General features: G+C 43.0%; 1 protein-coding gene across 1 annotated transcript in view; it reads left to right on the top strand.

The window, feature by feature from the left end:
* Positions 1-19,257, top strand: part of LOC128701788 (G-protein coupled receptor GRL101-like) — a 692,032-nt gene that overhangs the window by 57,149 nt on the left and 615,626 nt on the right. The window contains exons 2-3 of the mRNA XM_070105094.1: positions 7,756-7,860; positions 13,548-13,664. Of these exons, the coding sequence (XP_069961195.1) occupies positions 7,756-7,860; positions 13,548-13,664 (222 nt within the window). The remainder of the gene's footprint in view (positions 1-7,755; positions 7,861-13,547; positions 13,665-19,257) is intronic.

Raw genomic sequence — 19,257 nt, forward strand, 5'->3', positions numbered from 1 at the left:
TGTGACTGTTATGGAGAGGTGTGCAGTGTGAGGTGTGTAGTGTGACTTATGGTGAGGTGTGTAGTGTGACTTACGGAGAGGTGTGTAGTGTGACTGTTATGGTGAGGTGTGTAGTGTGACTTATGGTGAGGTGTGAAGTGTGACTGTTATGGCGAGGTGTGAAGTGTGACTGTTATGGTGAGGTGTGTAGTGTGACTGTTATGGAGAGGTGTGTAGTGTGACTTATGGTGAGGTGTGTAGTGTGACTTATGGAGAGGTGTGTAGTGTGACTGTTATGGTGAGGTGTGTAGTGTGACTTATGGTGAGGTGTGTAGTGTGACTTATGGTGAGGTGTGTAGTGTGACTGTTATGGAGAGGTGTGTAGTGTGACTTATGGAGAGGTGTGCAGTGTGACTTATGGAGAGGTGTGCAGTGTGACTTATGGAGAGGTGTGTAGTGTGACTGTTATGGAGAGGTGTGTAGTGTGACTTATGGAGAGGTGTGCAGTGTGACTTATGGTGAGGTGTGTAGTGTGACTGTTATGGAGAGGTGTGTAGTGTGACTTATGGAGAGGTGTGCAGTGTGACTTATGGAGAGGTGTGCAGTGTGACTTATGGTGAGGTGTGTAGTGTGACTGTTATGGAGAGGTGTGTAGTGTGACTTATGGTGAGGTGTGTAGTGTGACTGTTATGGAGAGGTGTGTAGTGTGACTTATGGAGAGGTGTGCAGTGTGACTTATGGTGAGGTGTGTAGTGTGACTGTTATGGAGAGGTGTGTAGTGTGACTTATGGAGAGGTGTGCAGTGTGACTTATGGAGAGGTGTGTAGTGTGACTGTTATGGAGAGGTGTGTAGTGTGACTTATGGAGAGGTGTGCAGTGTGACTTATGGTGAGGTGTGTAGTGTGACTGTTATGGAGAGGTGTGTAGTGTGACTTATGGAGAGGTGTGTAGTGTGACTTATGGAGAGGTGTGCAGTGTGACTTATGGAGAGGTGTGTAGAGGTGTTATGTAATTAGCGTGGCAAAACGCACCTGGTAGAATTGTTTCTACCGTTACTTCGACTACTTCCACGAGTGCAGTCTGGAGAAAATTACAGAAACTGAGTGACTGATAGTCTCCTGGCACAGTTCCCGTTCTGATGCTTGCTGGCACTCATAACCCTGCTTAGATTATCCCGGAATTAGGAGATCATCTCGTCCGTGTATCTCCAGGGCTACATCTGTTACCCTTTTTTCTATCCTCCAAATCTGCCAGATATTTAACGCCTTTAGATTTTACCTCTAACAGAGGAATCTCATGTGCCTTTGACGATTCTCAAACTTCCCACTTGCCGACCGTCGGTAGCCGAGTCTGATGGTATCCGACGGCCCTCGTATCTCGTCTCTTTGATCTTGCAATGTCGGAAGAAATTCTGTAGTGGAAAACTGCCGTTGTTGTGCCTTTTTATAAACCAGGTATTTCGGGCCATTATTCCTCTCAATATCGACCAATTGCTCTTACTGCTGCAGTTTGCAAGTTGCTGGAACGTTTGGTAAATGATTTTTTTGTGTGTTATCTGATTACTCTCAATTGTCTTTCTACTTGTAAATTTGTCTTAAGAATCCTCTGCTGACCCATTATTCCGTTTAGATACCTATGTTCATAACAAACCATACCACGGATGGGGTTAGAACCCGCGATCACAGAGCCTCAAAACTCCAGACCGACGCGTTAGCCACTGGGGCACCTGGCTGGCCCAGTGGCTAACGCGTCGGTCTGGAGTTTGGACTCTCTTATCGTGTGTTCTAACCCCACCAGTGGTATGGTTTGTTTGCAATCGTGTCATCACGACTCCGTGAGTTATGTTTATAATGCCTTTGCTAGTACACACTTGGTTATCGCAGACTTTTCTGATCCTGAAAAAGCCTGACAGTCCCTGGCGATATAGCTTCTAGACCCAAGCTCGTTCCTTAGACCTTGGAGGCAATCTGGAACTTTTTATAAATAAATACAAACAGCCAATAGGCATTGTTACATTTGCTTAGGATTTAGATTTCTGCCAGGCTACTTAGTACACAAATTTCCTGGTTTTACACACTACATACTTAATCAACGAGAAGTTAGTGATCATTATTAATTTCTTGTCTGAGACACATTTCTGTGTCCAGTGTCAAGGACTTAATATAGTGTAAGACGAAATGATTAATAGGTATATAAAATATATTTTAATATAAATAATTAAAAAATGACTATATTACCAGGAAGTTACTTACTGGGACTGAAGGGTAATTATATCTAACAGGGATACTTCGTTTGGCGTTGTGGAGATGTATAGTAGCCACAGAGTGGACTGATGGAATCCTCTCGTTGAAGGCTCGTACAACCGCTTGATAACTGACTATAGGTTGCATTACTGTTGCTGGTACTCGACAGATATTTGAGCTAAAGTTGAGTGGAAGTGAAGGATGATCACAGCTCTTTTTGAACGTACGTCGTATATGGGGAATTCCACTCAGAGCAAAGCTGAAAGCTCAGATCACTGTAGGTGAGGTAACTGCCGTTAAATCAGGTGTTTAAATTCGCTTCCAGTGTGTCTCCTGGCTCTGTTAAAACTGACCAAGCAATTAGGGAAGACCTGAGGGATAATGTAAGAAAATTATTAAAATGCGTACGAAGAAATGTGACTAGAATGCCAGAAGGCCACAACCAAAGCTGAATATCAATTGTCACCTGTACGTATTGTCAGTACATATCATCTAATAATATCCAACTCATAAATGCAATCTTACCACAGCAATTGGAAGTCTGTAATGAAGTGAGAGACAACTGGCGCACTGTTTACCAAGTAAACCCGCCAGATGGCGTTGCAGGAGGTGAACTTCCCTTCCATCCGACACTTCCTCAATTTACATACTTAACCACCCGACACCTGGAGGTTTTCCCTGACACCAGGGTTTATGTGATTTTTTCCTGACTTGGTCCAGGAAGACGACGTCTCTCATGGTTATTTTCTTAGTATCACTCGTTGTCTTCAATCAATGACATTGTTCACTGTCTTGACGACTTTTCTTTAGTTTGCATGACTCACGAAATCAATGACACGATTGCAAACAAACCATACCACGGGTGGGGTTAGAACTCGCGGGTTCTAACCCCACCCGTGGTATGGTTTTCTTCAATAGTTTGCTCAGGCACTGACTCGCCTAGTAGCAGCCTCTCAAGAATTCTCAAACTTAAAAGACACTGTTGACCCTAATACCGCATTATACCTATATGGTTCCCGTAGCCCCGAACAAGATAGCGAAGTATCTCAACCATCCGTTTGATCGACGGATGTGCTGGAGATCTCATTTAATCTCCCTGAAAGCAACTTGCGATAGCCGGCTGAACTTCGGGAAGTGGGAGCTGATAGACGAACTCTTCGTCTACATCCAGCCCTGATCTTGAAGATTGATAATCTTTATTGAGGATTGATGGACTGAACACCGACTCCAAGAGGAGTTTGAAGTGGTCGGCCCCTCAGCCTGGAGTCTGTGTTCAGCCCTTCAATCCTCAATAATGATTCCCATATCTTGCATAAATGTCTCAATCTTCAACTTGTCGGAATTTTAAACCAATTATCGCAGCCCTGATCTTATCGAAACTTTATTACGACGACCACATATATTCTGCAGCTTCTCCCACAACCCTTTTTAACCTTGATCTCATTCGTCATTATGGATTGCATTCGTGTCTACGTGCTTTTAGTTACTCCCCGGTCGAGAGCCTATATGCAGATGTGTATGCTCTATCTTCGCAAGATCGGCGTGATGTTCAATGTCTCTGATATTTTGTTTCCTTTTGTAACCTTCACGATCCTCCCACATACAGGTAACAGACGTTAAGAAAAGTTTTTTGCTTGACTCTCACCCTCTGTACTATACCCTTTCTATGTTCACTCGCTTTCCCTTTATTTGCTCCGCTGTGCAGTTGTGTTGCAGATTAATTGGGACCAGATCAAAATTAGTGATTTTCTCATATGTCATAATCTCCGGCTTAATTAAGGTTTAATAATAATAATAATAATATCTATTTACTACCAGTACATGTACAAGGTATACAAGTACATGTACAAGGTATACAAGTACATGTACAAGGTATACAAGTACATGTACAAGGTATACAAGTACATGTACAAGGTATACAAGTACATGTACAAGGTATACAAGTACATGTACAAGGTATACAAGTACATGTACAAGGTATACAAGTACATGTACAAGGTATACAAGTACATGTACAAGGTATACAAGTACATGTACAAGGTATACAAGTACATGTACAAGGTATACAAGTACATGTACAAGGTATACAAGTACATCTACAAGGTATACAAGTACATGTACAAGGTATACAAGTACATGTACAAGGTATACAAGTACATGTACAAGGTATACAAGTACATGTACAAGATATAAAAGTACATGTACAAGGTATACAAGTACATGTACAAGGTATACAGATCATAGCTGACATCAGTGACATACTACTATATAGAAAGCCACTTGTTATGCTGAGCATTTTTCGCAAATTATGTCAGTTTTGTCCCAGGATGCCACCCACACCAGTCCACTAACACCCGGGATGCCACCCACACCAGTCCACTAACACCCAGGATGCCACCCACACCAGTCTACTAACACCCAGGATGCCACCCACACCAGTCCACTAACACCCAGGATGCCACCCACACCAGTCCACTAACACCCAGGATGCCACCCACACCAGTCTAATACCCAGGTACTCATTTTACTGACGGGTGAACATGGACAACCGGTGTAAGGAAACACGTCCAATGTTTCCATCTCTTCGCCGAGAGTCGAACCCGGACCCTCACTGTGTGAAACAAGAGCTTTTGCCACCAGGCCACGGGGCACCGTTGATTCTTTTCAGCTGTGATAGTACCCTGCGACTCTCGTCAGTGCTACATCAGTTGCTCTATTAGGCTATTCTTGCAATTGTGCTCCATGAGTGAATGAGATTTCTTCAAATTTTTCCCTTGAGTTGTTAATTACTGCTGAAATTCACGATAGATGTCACACCTAGGAAGCATGACGGTATTGTAGCCCTTAGAAAACATGCTGACTCGAGTATCAGACAGATCACCGAAAATCTGAGCCTAGCAAAGTCAACTGTTGGTCGGATTCTGAAGAGAGCTGACAACACTGGTGATTGTGGAGGGCTGCGTCCAGGAAGATGTAAAAAAAAAAAAACGCAAGACAACACCTCATGATGACAAGGTTATAAGAAATAGTGAGAAGGATCCCAAGAAAACCAGTAAAGATTTACAGAGAGAAATTTAGCTTCAGCTGGCGTAAATGTTGATTCTTCAACTGTTCGAGGAAGGCTCCTGGAAACTGACAGAACAGCCAGAAAGCCAGTGAAGAAATAATTATTTGCTGGTGCTACGAAGGAAAAACGGCTGCAGTGGACACTCGATCATGACGGGAGACATATGGATGCAGAAAAGTTAGATTTTCAGTTGAGGTGCATTTTGAAGTACGTGGTAATGAGGCGGAGCAAAGGCAAATCTCTTCGGAATGGACACATTCAACAATCGCCAAAATACTCACCTAAAAAAGATGTTTTGGGGTAGTTTACTGCTTAAGGCCCTGGACGGCTTGATATTGTTGAGGGAACGATGAACAGTGACAATTACAAGGCTTGCCATTGTGGATAGAGACTCTCCGATGAAGAAGGCATTTTCCAGTAGGATCTTGCGCCAAGACACACTTCAAGATAAATGCTGACATTAAGATAAGATAAGATTTCGTTCGGATTTTTAACCCCGGAGGGTTAGCCACCCAGGATAACCCAAGAAAGTCAGTGCGTCATCGAGGACTGTAACTTATTTCCATTGTGGTCCTTAATCTTGTCCCCCAGGATGCGACCCACACCAGTCGACTAACACCCAGGTACCTATTTGCTGCTAGGTGAACAGGACAACAGGTGTAAGGAAACGTGTCGAAATGTTTCCACCCGCCGGGAAACGAACCCGGGCCCTCCGTGTGTGAAGCGAGAGCTTTAGCCACCAGGCTACCGGGCCACCGGTAGTGGTGTGTTCTAAATTGGCCTCGAAACTCTACTGATCTCAACCCAGTTGAGAATTTATGGGTAATAACCAAACGCAGGATAGCGAAATAGGACCGTTCAACCGTGAAGCTAATTCCTGCTGTTATTAGGACCTGGTACACCACGAACTTGCCAAAACGTTTTCAACATTGGCGAAGTCTGTGCCAAAGCGTATAGCAATGCTTATTAAAGCAGAGGGTAGTCACGTCTCTTATTAAATCAATTACCTGTTATATCACTGCCGTGTATTTTCCAATTTTACAAATAAAAGTCGTGTTTCACCGCTGTCCCAGTTAACATGCACACTGCAGTAAGTCCATTCAGCACCTCACTGTTTTCTTCTCTCTTGGGAAGTTCCGACGATTCGTGGCTCTTCTTCCCCACTGACGTGCGTGAAAACTCAGTTACCTACTGTAAAGTCTCGCTCCCTTTTTCATCAACCACTTTCGGTCCCATTCTCATGGCGCTGCAGTCTACACTGATGGTTCTAAGTCTCTGACGGTGTCGGGTTTGCAGCAGTGTTCCTGGACAGTTGTCATTTATTAGACTCAGCTAGCATTTTCACAGCTAAACTGTGTGCAGTTTACATAGCAATTATCCGCATTGCGTCGAGGCCTACCTCAATATGTGTAGTCTCAGACTACTTTAGTACTTTGCAAGCTATCAAAGAATTTGATTCTCCTCATCCCCTAGTTCTTTGTATACAACTGTGGTTGCGCTGCATATCTAACAAAATGAGACATCGTTTTCTGCTCTTTGCCCCGAGGAGCAGAGTCTGCTGCTCGGGGTAGTGAGCAGGCAGACTCTGCTGCACGGTCAGCTGTTAATGACCTTCTCATATTGGGGTATTCCATTCTCAGACTACTCTGCAGTAATCTCTGCACAACTTCGCAACCATTGGCAACGTCGGCGGTCTGAGTTGATCCATAACAAACCTTGTTTAGGCTTCTTGTTAATTTATCATCGCTGTCATGTCTGGGAGAGTCTTGACTCTCCCACCTTCGTATCGGACACGCACGTCTCTTGGGTATCATGGTGAAGCGTTCAGCGTCACTCTGCGAAAATTGAAAAGTTCCATTGTCAGTTCACTATCTACTAATGAACTGTCCTATCACCGGGCACACAGAATTGATCTCCGGCGTTGTCACTCCCCATCGCACTTTATCTGACCACCTCGCCGACGGCCCCACTCCAAGAGACTGTCTCGTCAGCGTCGGCCTCAGGTATCATCCTTCTCAGCTCCATAACATTTGTTAACAATATCATCCAAAGAGACTGTCTCGTCAGCGTCGGCCTCAGGTATCATCCTCCTCAGCTTCATAACAGTTAACAATATTATTCGAAAATATTCAATATCCAACACGAGTCGTGATCAGGTGTGGACGTATCAGTGGTTCATTACTTTGTAATTTGTTCATGACTGTAACCATGTATAGGAGTGAGGCTGATTCATTACCTCTGTAACTTGCCATGATTGTGACCAGATCTACCTGGAGTTCATTACCTTTGTAACTAGCTCAGCTATCATAACTTGGGGTCCAGTCCCAGGACCCATTATGTACCTTTGTAATCTTTTGACTACTGCCCACAGGATGGGTATGGGGTGCATAATAAAGATATTAAACAACACGAGTCACAGATATCATCCTCAACTCCAGTTTAACTGACCTCGTCATCTCCCAACAGGTTGCCTTCAGAACGAGTACCAGTGTCGGAACGAGTGCATCGACGCCCTCAGGAGGTGTGACACCGTCAGCGACTGCGCAGGAGGAGAGGACGAGGAACTTTGTGGTTGGTTGATAAACCTTAATGTTATTATCATTATTACTTTTGAACAGAAGAGGCTTACCTGGAGTTTACCTGGAGAGGGTTTCTGGGGTGAACGCCCCCGTGGCCCGGTCTGAGATCAGGTAGATCAGGGTCTGGTCAACCAGGCTCTCTCTTTTGGCCACACGCAAACTGACGTACGAACCACAACCCGGCTGGTTAGGTACTGACTTTAGGTGCCTGTCCAGTGCCTTCTTGAAAACAGGTGCAGGATACCACCAATGAAAACCAGGGAAACCACACACTGAGAACTCAATAAGGGTTATGGAACCAAACCTTGTAGAGGAAGCATTTAGCTTCTCATAGCTTAGGGTCTCGTGTATAAATCTGGCCATAGTCATTCCCTATTCATTGCAAAATTCTTGAACTTCAGTATTGCTGATGCACTAAGTTCATTTTTAACTTGCCAATATGGTCAAAGTTTGAAAGGTGATTATTATTATTATAATCAAGGGGGAAGCACTAAACCCGTAGGATTATACAGCGCCTATGGGGGGATGGAAGGCATTCAGGCTTAATTCAGGGAACTGGAGCACAGATCCAATTCCCTAGATCAAGAGCCCCTCACCAGCGTCAAGGAGCCTTCCTTGAGGGGTTGATTATTATTATTATTATAATCAAGGGGGAAGCGCTAAACCCGGAGGATTATACAGCGCCTGGGGGGGGATGTGGAAGGCATTCAGGCTTAATTCGGGGAACTGGAGCACAGATCCAATTCCCTAAATCAAGAGCCCCTCACCAACATCAAGGAACCTTCCTTGAGGGGTTGAGGGGTTGAAAGGTGAAAATATAGAGTTTTAGCGTGAAGATTTCCTAATCCGACCTATGTAAGAGGAAACTGTACTTCAAAACAGCTAAGAAATAAACTATTCAGCTACATTCAGAATCTTCGCTGCATTCTAGCTTGTATGAAGCTTTTCTCAGTAGGAGAATCGTGGAAAGCTTCACGTCAGCAGCCACTTTTTAAGCTGACTTAAACTGACATTAACTTGACTAAGAACTTAATCTAGTATCAGGATGATAAAATAATTACCATACTCTTGCTCTCAATAGATTAATCACTTCACATTAAAAATCTGGAAGAAGACATGATATCCAGTCAGATTTTCCAGAAACTGAATCCAAATATTCTCGCATAATAGTATCAGATTTTCAAAATTCTTCATCAGATCACCCCAAAAATCCTTGACTGTTATCACTGAAACCGAGCGAGAGTCTGAGGCGTCGTAGTAATACGTTCAATTGTACATGTATGGCATATATTACAACCCAGGATTCCAAATGGCCTGTTACCCCGGGTGTAATGGGAGCAAATAAACACAGTAGAAAAAGTTTAGACTTATATTATCCTTCACCAGTTTAGAACAGCAATATGTACACTATGTACAGTGATAAGTATAGTGCACTCCACGGTAAGCAAAGCAGAAATAGAAGCCACAAGATAGCAGACCGTGCTTCAACCAGCTCTAGAATGGGAATGACAAGGGCAGACAGGAGAGTGGTACCCACATAACCTCTGCGATTGCCAAAACCATCTTCTTATTGGCTAGAACCTGGTCACTAGTTGAACGACGGGGCCCCATCATCAACTCTTAGCAACCTGGTTCGCTGGTTGGGGGAGATAGCCTGTAAATGAGGGTGTGTACATGCGCCGAATAAAGGTTACGTACTCTTTGCATGCCACAGCATACAATACCGACAAGATGAAGAATTAGACACATGTGCAGCATCCGGGTATCTTTACTGTAGATGTTTCGCCCTCCAGTGGCTTTATCAATACAGATTCTAGGCTGAGGGAATAATTACTTCTTTTAAAATTATATCCTTGAATTTGTATTGATAAAACCACTGGATAGCGAAACGTCTACAGTAAAGATACCCAGATGCTGCACATGTGTCTAATTCTAATTCTAAGTCTAGTTCTAATTCCCCACGGGAGGGGATAGAACCCGCGATCAGAGAGTCTCAAAACTCCAGACCATTCAATTGTCCAGGAAGGACCTGAACGCTGTCACATTTTTTTTCCTCCTAAGTGCGCGTATTGCAGAATTTTTCCCGCTACGTGACTCACCAAATCGTAATGACACGATTGCAAACAAACAATTCCACGGGTGGAGTTTGAACCCGCAATCGAGTCTCGCAAAACTCCAGACTGTCGAGTTAGCCACTGGGCTCAGCGGCTAACGCGACGGTCTGGAGTTTTAAGACTCTCTGATCACGGGTTCAAACCCCACCCGTGGAATAGTTTGTTCCTGCTACAGTTTGTGACTTTTATCTTTCAATAAACAAACCTACGTGATATGAACTCCAGATATTTACCATAATTGAGTTCCCCCTCTTGTTCCACCTTAGATCGCAGGAAAAAACGTAGATCAGATTCACCATTCCTCGGGAGAATACAAAAGCTAACGCCTTCTCACTACCGATGTTGTATATAGATGATTATTATTATAATCAAGGGGGAAGCACTAAACCCGTAGGATTATACAGCGCCTATGGGGGGATGGAAGGCATTCAGGCTTAATTCAGGGAACTGGAGCACAGATCCAATTCCCTAGATCAAGAGCCCCTCACCAGCGTCAAGGAGCCTTCCTTGAGGGGTGTATATAGATGAATGGTTCAGAGAACCGACAAGAGAACCGCGAATGATTATCAGCGTTACTCTGCAATATGTTTGTAGCTTTCTTCTGGTGTTTGTGTTTTGGTGCCAGCTGCACTATCGTTTGATAAATTAGACGTAAGTGCAACATTTAGGTATCTTTAATGAGGAAACGTTTCGCCACAAAGTGGCTTTATCATTTGATACGAAGGAGAATAGTGAAGAAAAGGAGTTTGAGGTAATCAGTCAATCAGCCTCGAGTCGATGTGATCAGCCCATCAATCTTGAAAAAAGTGAGCATATGTGAGAAGTAGCTTATACTGCTGCACCTCCGTGATAGGCAGCTGGGGTGGTAATCTCTGGTTGTGGGGGACCACTACCCACACGAGTACACAGTAGGCAGTGTGTGATAGGCAGCTGGGGTGGTAATCTCTGGTTGTGGGTGACCACTACCCACACGAGTACACAGTAGGCAGTGTGTGATAGGCAGCTGGGGTGGTAATCTGGTTGTGGGTGGCCACTACCCACACGAGTACACAGTAGGCAGTGTGTGATAGGCAGCTGGGGTGGTAATCTCTGGTTGTGGGTGACCACTACCCTCACGAGTACACAGTAGGCAGTGTGTGATAGGCAGCTGGGGTGGTAATCTCTGGTTGTAGGTGACCACTACCCACAGGAGTACACAGAGTACAGATGAATATTTAGTCTTGAATGCTTACTCGGAGGTAGAAGGCGGAGAAACACCTGAAAACACCTGTCGAGGATATGTAATTACTACTGTAACCTAACAACTATCTCTGTTACAAAAAACGCGATATCTAATAAGCATAGAGATCTCCAGTGAATACTAGAAAGCACTGCCCTTCTAGCATCCAGCCTGTTACTGGGTTTTCGTAACAAGTAGTCAGTATCCTGGTCCAATTATCCATTAGAGTTTAGTAAGATTCAATAGTACTTCAGTATTACAACTGGTAGGCTACTAAGTAAAGAAATTAAAATTTAGTAAGTTTATTAATAACAATAAAGTCGTCTAGGCGTATAAGATCAAAGTAAATTATAGTAATCAATTGAATATAATATAGGATACAAGTTGGTACACTTCTCTGGTGTACAGTAGTATTGTGCTGAAGGCACATATCACATCTTTATGGCTTTTAAGTACCGTCTGGTACATTGTTAGCATTTAATAACATAATACAAATATATACAAGTAAGTTTGTGTGTATGTGTGTAAGTGCTCTAAGTAGTTCGCTATGTCTCAAGACTCGACTAGACTTAACCAATGACTGACTAAAAATCCTCACATAAACTAACTTTTTGACCAACCTGGCAATCAGAACAGCTTGCTTGACCAATAAAACGACTGATAAGCTGAACAGCAGTATAACAAGCAACTGCGACACAGAATCAGGAACAAGGAGATAATATAACGACACTAAGTAGGGACCATCAGCAGATCCTCCACAAGTCACAAAACTCCCATACTACTGAATCTAAGTTCAGCATAAGAAAATCCCCGACTGTGATAATACACAGAAACCAGTACAAATTAGGTCAGAAGCTACAGCTCAGGACCTGAGTTTCTCAGAGTGTCTATGTGACACACAACCTCAGTACAACGTCGAAAATCACTAAGTCTAGGCTATGTTCTGTGAACAGAGTTCCACAGAACCAACAACAAGAAAACGACAGAGACGATCTTCCAACAAGGGCCATCAGGGGAGAGTTGGAGAGGCCGTCTTGTTGGAAGGCACGTCAGACAATAATCAGCGCAGGCCAGGCAGACTCACTCCAGGTGAGATGTGAACACCCCACCCTGATCACGTGACTCTCCGTGGACCGCTGCTGCCCAGCAACACAGAATCCGGCACCAAAACAAGCGAAGTGAAAACTACAGTAGTTAGACAATGCTGTCAGCTACTTAATACTCTCGAACTATGAGCACTGAATATATAAATATTACATCCTACCTAATAATATAACTAAGTCAAATAATAATATAAAGCAATATATTTACGATTTAGCTAATATCGCAAATATAAGCAATATAAAATTATATGAACAGGTAATATACATTACATATATTGTGACCCATTCAGGGGTCACAATACTAGTAATACTAGTAGTAATTGTAGTGCATAATTAGCCTAGGAGTTACGAGGCTAATTCTTAGAATTAAGTATATACAGAAATGGCATCTCGCTTTAACGTCGTCTCTCTCACCTTATGCCCCCATTCCTTCAACTGTGAAATGAGTTTAATAGATTCTAGAAATTACAAATGATATTTTCCACAGTACTCCCCCATAATAATAATAATAATAATGTGCACAAATAGTCTTTCTACCACACAAGATCACTATTTGTAAATTAGACACTTGTGCAATGCAGAGAATGGTGAAAAAAGAGGAAAATTTTGAGGTAATCAGTCCCTCAGCATAGAGTCGATGTGTTCAGTCCTGTCTTCGAGATCTTCTACCTCATCGACAGTATTTAAGATTCCATTGTCATGTTTCAGCTTCATACCGAACCAATCCAAGGAACTAAACTCTTCTCCAGGCTGAGGGACTGATCACCTTAAATACAGTTTCTCTATGGCTGACGGACTGATTACATCTTCATTTCACTACTACACTTGCTGCTTCTGTATTTGACTGAAGAATACTACTGTGTAGGAAAAACTTGCATATGCGTCTTAATCATCAACTTACTCAGACCATCAATCTTAACATAAATGCAACATATTCGCTGAGATGTTTATATTCTGATTAGAGATGTATCGGATGTGAAAATTTAGATATCCACGGATGCGGATGTATATGAGGATGTCTTATTTTGCGGATGCAGATGCGGATTTGAGAAATTGTGCGGATGTTCCGCGGATGTTGATGCAGATGTAATTAATTGTACGGATGTTCTGCAGATGTTGATATCCGATACATCACTATTCTGATGACAGACGAGGTGGAACAGTGGTAGACGAAGTCACAACATCACTATTGTTGACATATAAATTAATGGGTCATCTAATGTGAATTTCACTCACCTTACAGAAATCTGGGTGTGTCCAGAGTCCCACTACAAATGCACCAATGGTCTCTGTGTTCCGTCTGACGCTGTGTGTAACTTTGTTGACGACTGTGGCGACGCCTCTGATGAACATCAGTGTCGTGAGTAGTATATTTTAACTCAGCACTTCTCTATCACAAACATTTAAGCAACATTTCGTTATTTTTATTGAAATATTTCCCATAATAAATGTCCAGAACTGTACATGTCTTTTTCCACATCTTGTCGGTAACACCATACCATTTATATATATATATGTCGTGCCGAATATGTAAAACTGGTCAATTGGCAAGAACTCATTTAAAATTAAGTCTTTTCTAAAATTTTCTCTTATACGTTTAAAGATATATTTTTTTCATTAATGTTAATGCAAAATTTTTTAATTTTGCACCAAAAGAATCTTAGAAAACTTACCTAACCTTATTATAACAAGAACAATTTATTTTAACCTAACCCAACTAAATATATTTTAGATTTGTTTACAGTAATTTAATACTAAACAAACACAGTGAAATATATTTTTTTCGTTAGGTTCAGAATGATTTTGGCGAAATTATTGCATACACAAATTTTCCCTTGTCCTATATGGCAAGATGAACGTTGTTATTTAAGCCAAGATCGCAAGTTCTGCTTATTCGGTACGACATATATATATATATATATATATATATATATATATATATATATAAGGGATGTGCAAAAGTATCGGTATCGGCCATTTTACAGTATCAGTGAAAAAACGGTCGATACTTTCTAAACTATCAAACCATACTATGGGTGGGGTTAGAACCCGCGATCAGAGTCATAAAAGTCCAGACAGTCGCGTTAGCCACTGGACCAGCTGGCTACAATAAGATTAAGTGGTGGCATAGACCACCACTGTGACCACAAATGCAAGTTTTTACAGACGAATCTCCCGCTAGCGTAGCCGTGACGAACTCTAGCTCAAGTCCCCTCAAAGCCGTCAATATGACTTACGAAATCGTAATAATACGATTGCAAACAAACCATACCACGGGCGGGGTTAGAACCCGCGATCAGTCTCAAAACTCCAGACCGTCGCGTTAGCCACTGGACCAGCTAACCACAGTGGGCCCAGTGGCTATCGTGTCGGTCTGGAGTTTTATGACTCTCTAATCGCGGGTTCTAACCCCACCCGTGGTATGGTTTGTTTGCAATCGTGTCATTACGATTTCGTGTGTCGGTTAAACTATTTATATTACACACGTGCTTTAAAAACATTAACACTCCACAGTTGTGAGGGTTACTCTCTCTCTCTCTCTCTCTCTCTCTCTCTCTCTCTCTCTCTCTCTCTCTCTCTCTCTCTCACACACACACACACGTTAGGAAGTATTTCTTCAGTCACAGCGTAGTCAGGAAGTGGAATAGCCTAGCAAGTGAGATAGTGGAGGCAGGAACCATACATAGCTTTAAGACGAGGTATGATAAAGCTCATGGAGCAGGGAGAGAGAGGACCTAGTAGCACTCGGTGAAGAGGCGGGGCCAGGAGCCGAGTCTCCACCCATGCAACCACAATTAGGTGAGTACAATTAGGTGAGTACACACACGGGACTAAACAGACATGAGAAATTTCCTGCAAGAGGTTAAGTGGGAATGAGAACTGGTGGGAAAATCAGTAAACGAAATGATGGTCTATGTAACTACAAAATGCCAGGAGGCCTGGTGGTTAACGCTCTCGCTTCACACGGTGAGGGCCTGGGTTCGATTCCCAGCCAGAGTAGAAACATTGGACGTGTTTCTTTCCACCTGTTGTCTATGTTCCCCATCAGTAAAATGGGTACCTGGGTGTTAGTCGACTGGTGTGGGTCGCATCCTGGGACACTGACCTAAGGAGGCCTGGTCACAGACCGGGCCGCGGGGGCGTTGACCCCCGGAACTTTCTCCAGGTATCCAGGCAGAGGAGAGGTTCGTTCCAAAGGGCAACAGAAATAATGGGATGACCAGAACGAGCCTTTGGTTCACCCAAAGGTGTAGAGAGGCAAGAAACTAAGTATTCTAGGGGATGGAAAAAGTACAGGGGGCGCAGCACATTCACACACAAACTCTTGTCGCAGGGAGAATGAACCTAACAACTATCAGCGAAGATGTAGGGCTAGGAGCTGTGATTCGACCCCTGCAACCACAAATAGGTCACTACAAACGGTGAATACACACACACACACACACACACACACACACACACACACACACACACACACACACACGGAAGAAAACAACCGTCAAGGACCAGGTAATCAGGCTAAGGAAGGAAGGATGAGAGACAACAAGAAATGACAGTGAAGTATGTGAGGAACTCAACAAGAGATTCAAAGAAGTGTTCACAGAGGAGACAGAAGGGGCTCCAGAAAGACGGAGAGGTGGGGTACACCACCATGTGCTGGACACAGTACACACAACCGAGGAAGAAGTGAAGAGGCTTCCGAGTGAACTAGATACCTCAAAGGCAATGGGGCCAGATAACATCTCTCCATGGGTCCTGAGAGAGGGAGCAGAGGCGCTATGTGTACCCATAACAACAATATTCAATACATCTATCGAAACAGGGAGATTGCCTGAGGCATGGAAGACAGCAAATGTGGTACCAATCTTTAAAAAAGGAGACAGACATGAAGCACTAAACTACAGACCAGTGTCACTGACATGTATAGTATGCAAAATCATGGAAAAGATTGTCAGGAGAAGAATGGTGGAACATCTAGAAAGGAATGATCTCATCACCAGCAGACAACATGGTTTCAGAGACGGGAAATCCTGTGTCACAAACCTACTGGAGTTCTATGACATGGTGACAGCAGTAAGACAAGAGAGAGAGAGGTGGGTGGACTGCATTTTCTTAGACTGCAAGAAGGCGTTTGACACAGTACCACACAAGAGATTAGTGCAAAAACTGGAGGACCAAGCAGGAATAACAGGGAAGGCACTGCAATGGATCAGGGAATACTTGTCAGGAAGACAGCAGCGAGTAATGGTTCGAGGCGAGGTGTCAGAGTGGGCACCTGTGACCAGCGGGGTCCCACAGGGGTCAGTCCTAGGACCAGTGCTGTTTCTGGAATTTGTGAACGACATGACGGAAGGAATAAACTCCGAGGTGTCCCTGTTTGCAGATGACGTGAAGTTGATGAGAAGAGTTCATTCGATCGAAGACCAGGCAGAAATACAAAGGGATCTGGTCAGGCTGCAGACCTGGTCCAGCAACTGGCTCCTGGAGTTCAATCCCACCAAGTGCAAAGTCAAGAGGATTGAGGAAGGGCAAAGAAGACCGCAGATGGAGTACAGTCTAGGGGGTCAGAGACTACAAACATCACTCAAGGAAAAAGATCTTGGGGTGAGTATAACACCAGGCACATCTCCTGAAGCGCACATCAACCAAATAACTGCTGCAGCATATGGGCGCCTGGCAAACCTCAGAACAGCATTCCGACATCTTAATAAGGAATCGTTCAGGACCCTGTACACCGTGTACGTTAGGCCCATATTGGAGTATGCGGCACCAGTTTGGAACCCACACCTAGCCAAGCATGTAAAGAAACTAGAGAAAGTGCAAAGGTTTGCAACAAGACTAGTCCCAGAGCTAAGAGGTATGTCCTACGAGGAGAGGTTAAGGGAAATCAACCTGACGACACTGGAGGACAGGAGAGATAGGGGGGACATGATAACGACTTACAAAATACTGCGAGGAATTGACAAGGTGGACAAAGACAGGATGTTCCAGAGATTGGACACAGTAACAAGGGGACACAGTTGGAAGCTGAAGACACAGATGAATCAAAGGGATGTTAGGAAGTATTTCTTCAGCCACAGAGTAGTCAGGAAGTGGAATAGTTTGGGAAGCGATGTAGTGGAGTCAGGATCCATACATAGCTTTAAGCAGAGGTACGATAAAGCTCATGGTTCAGGGAGAGTGACCTAGTAGCGACCAGTGAAGAGGCGGGGCCAGGAGCTTGGACTCGACCCCTGCAACCTCAACTAGGTGAGCACACACACACACACACACACACACACACACACACACACACACACACACAATAATTGGCTTCGATTTGAAACAGAGAAAAAGTTTGTCATTTTTTTGTACCAGTTATTTACTGAGAAATGTAAAATATCTCTTATGATGAGAAATATGTCACAGTGTATAATATACTAAGTTTATTTCTCATAATATACCTTTATGTGCATAAAACATCTGTGTGACTCTTCTGAACATTATAAAAACATATGTTAAGTAAAACTGACGAAATTATTACTTTTCACTATATTCTATCCCTTTACGTAATTTATACTCGTCGAGTCCCTACCTTCACTGCTGTGCTCGAATTTATGTGCTGGTGGGGCACCAGGGTAGGTTATCTTACCTGGCAACCCATAACCTTTAGATTGAGACACTTATGCAGCATATGGGAATCTTTATTCAGGAAACGTTTCGCCACACAGTGGCTTCATCAGTCCAATACAAAGAGGAAGGCGTAAGGAGAGGAGGAGAATGAGGTAATCAGTCCCTCAACCTGGAGTCGATGTGTTCAGTCCATCAATCGACTCCAGGTTGAGGGACTGATTACCTCATTCTCCTCCTCTCCTTACGCCTTCCTCTTTGTATTGGACTGATGAAGCCACTGTGTGGTGAAACGTTTCCTGAATAAAGATTCCCATATGCTGCATAAGTGTCTCAATCTTCAACTTGTCGGTTTTTCAAACCATTCATCACAACCCATAACCTGTAAAGTAAAAGGACACAAGTGCAACTAATGTGACATATTATTGTGGCAACGTTTCACTCTCCAGGAGCTTTATCAAGCTTGATAAAGCTCCTGGAGAGCGAAACGTCGCCACAATAAAATGCCACATTAGTTGCACTTGTGTCCTTTTACTTTACATATTGTCGGAAATTCTACCAACTTTATTACGACCCATAACCTCTTCTTGCCTCCATTTTTAAGTTTCTAGCAAAATTCAGTAAATTACAGTTTTACGCCCTATTTTTTTCAAAAGTCATTAAATTTGAGTTTTATGCCCAATTTTCTAAAATAATTTCAAGATTTGGTTAATTTTTTTGAAATACGTGGTAGTTTGACATTCACTTTAGTATATGGGTATTTACATAAGAATAAATATAACTATCTTGGAAACGTTGTCATAACAACGTTGTCATAACAATAATTTTTAAAGTGGTAGACCGATAAGCCAGTGGAAGGTCTCAGTCAGATGACCAAAAGATCCAGCTGTGGGTCATCGTATGACTAAGACCCGCGTCAGAAAACACTTGTCCTGTTTCCTGACAAGACTAACCTTGGACAGGTTGGTTTTCAAGGTTAGGTTACTTAAATCAAGGTTAGATTAGGTTACCTAAATCAAGGGGAGGTCAGGTTACTTAAATCAAGGTTAGGTTAGGTACTTAAATCAAGGTTAGGTTGCTTAAATCTAGGTCACGTTATTTAAATCAAGGTTACGTTATTTAATCGAGGTTAGATTAGGCTACTTAAATCAAGGCAAGTTTTCTTATATCAAGGTTTGGTTAGGTTACTTAAATCAAGGTAGGTTAGGTTACTTAAACCAAGGTTACTTAAATCAAGGTAGTTTAGGTTACTTAAACCAAAGTTACTTAAATCAAGGTTAAGGTTGGTTACTTAAATCAAGGCTAGACTATGTTGCTTAAAGCAAGGTTAGGTTAGGTTGCTT

This window comes from Cherax quadricarinatus, chromosome 96, assembly GCF_038502225.1.
Source record: "Cherax quadricarinatus isolate ZL_2023a chromosome 96, ASM3850222v1, whole genome shotgun sequence".
Taxonomy (NCBI): domain Eukaryota; kingdom Metazoa; phylum Arthropoda; class Malacostraca; order Decapoda; family Parastacidae; genus Cherax; species Cherax quadricarinatus.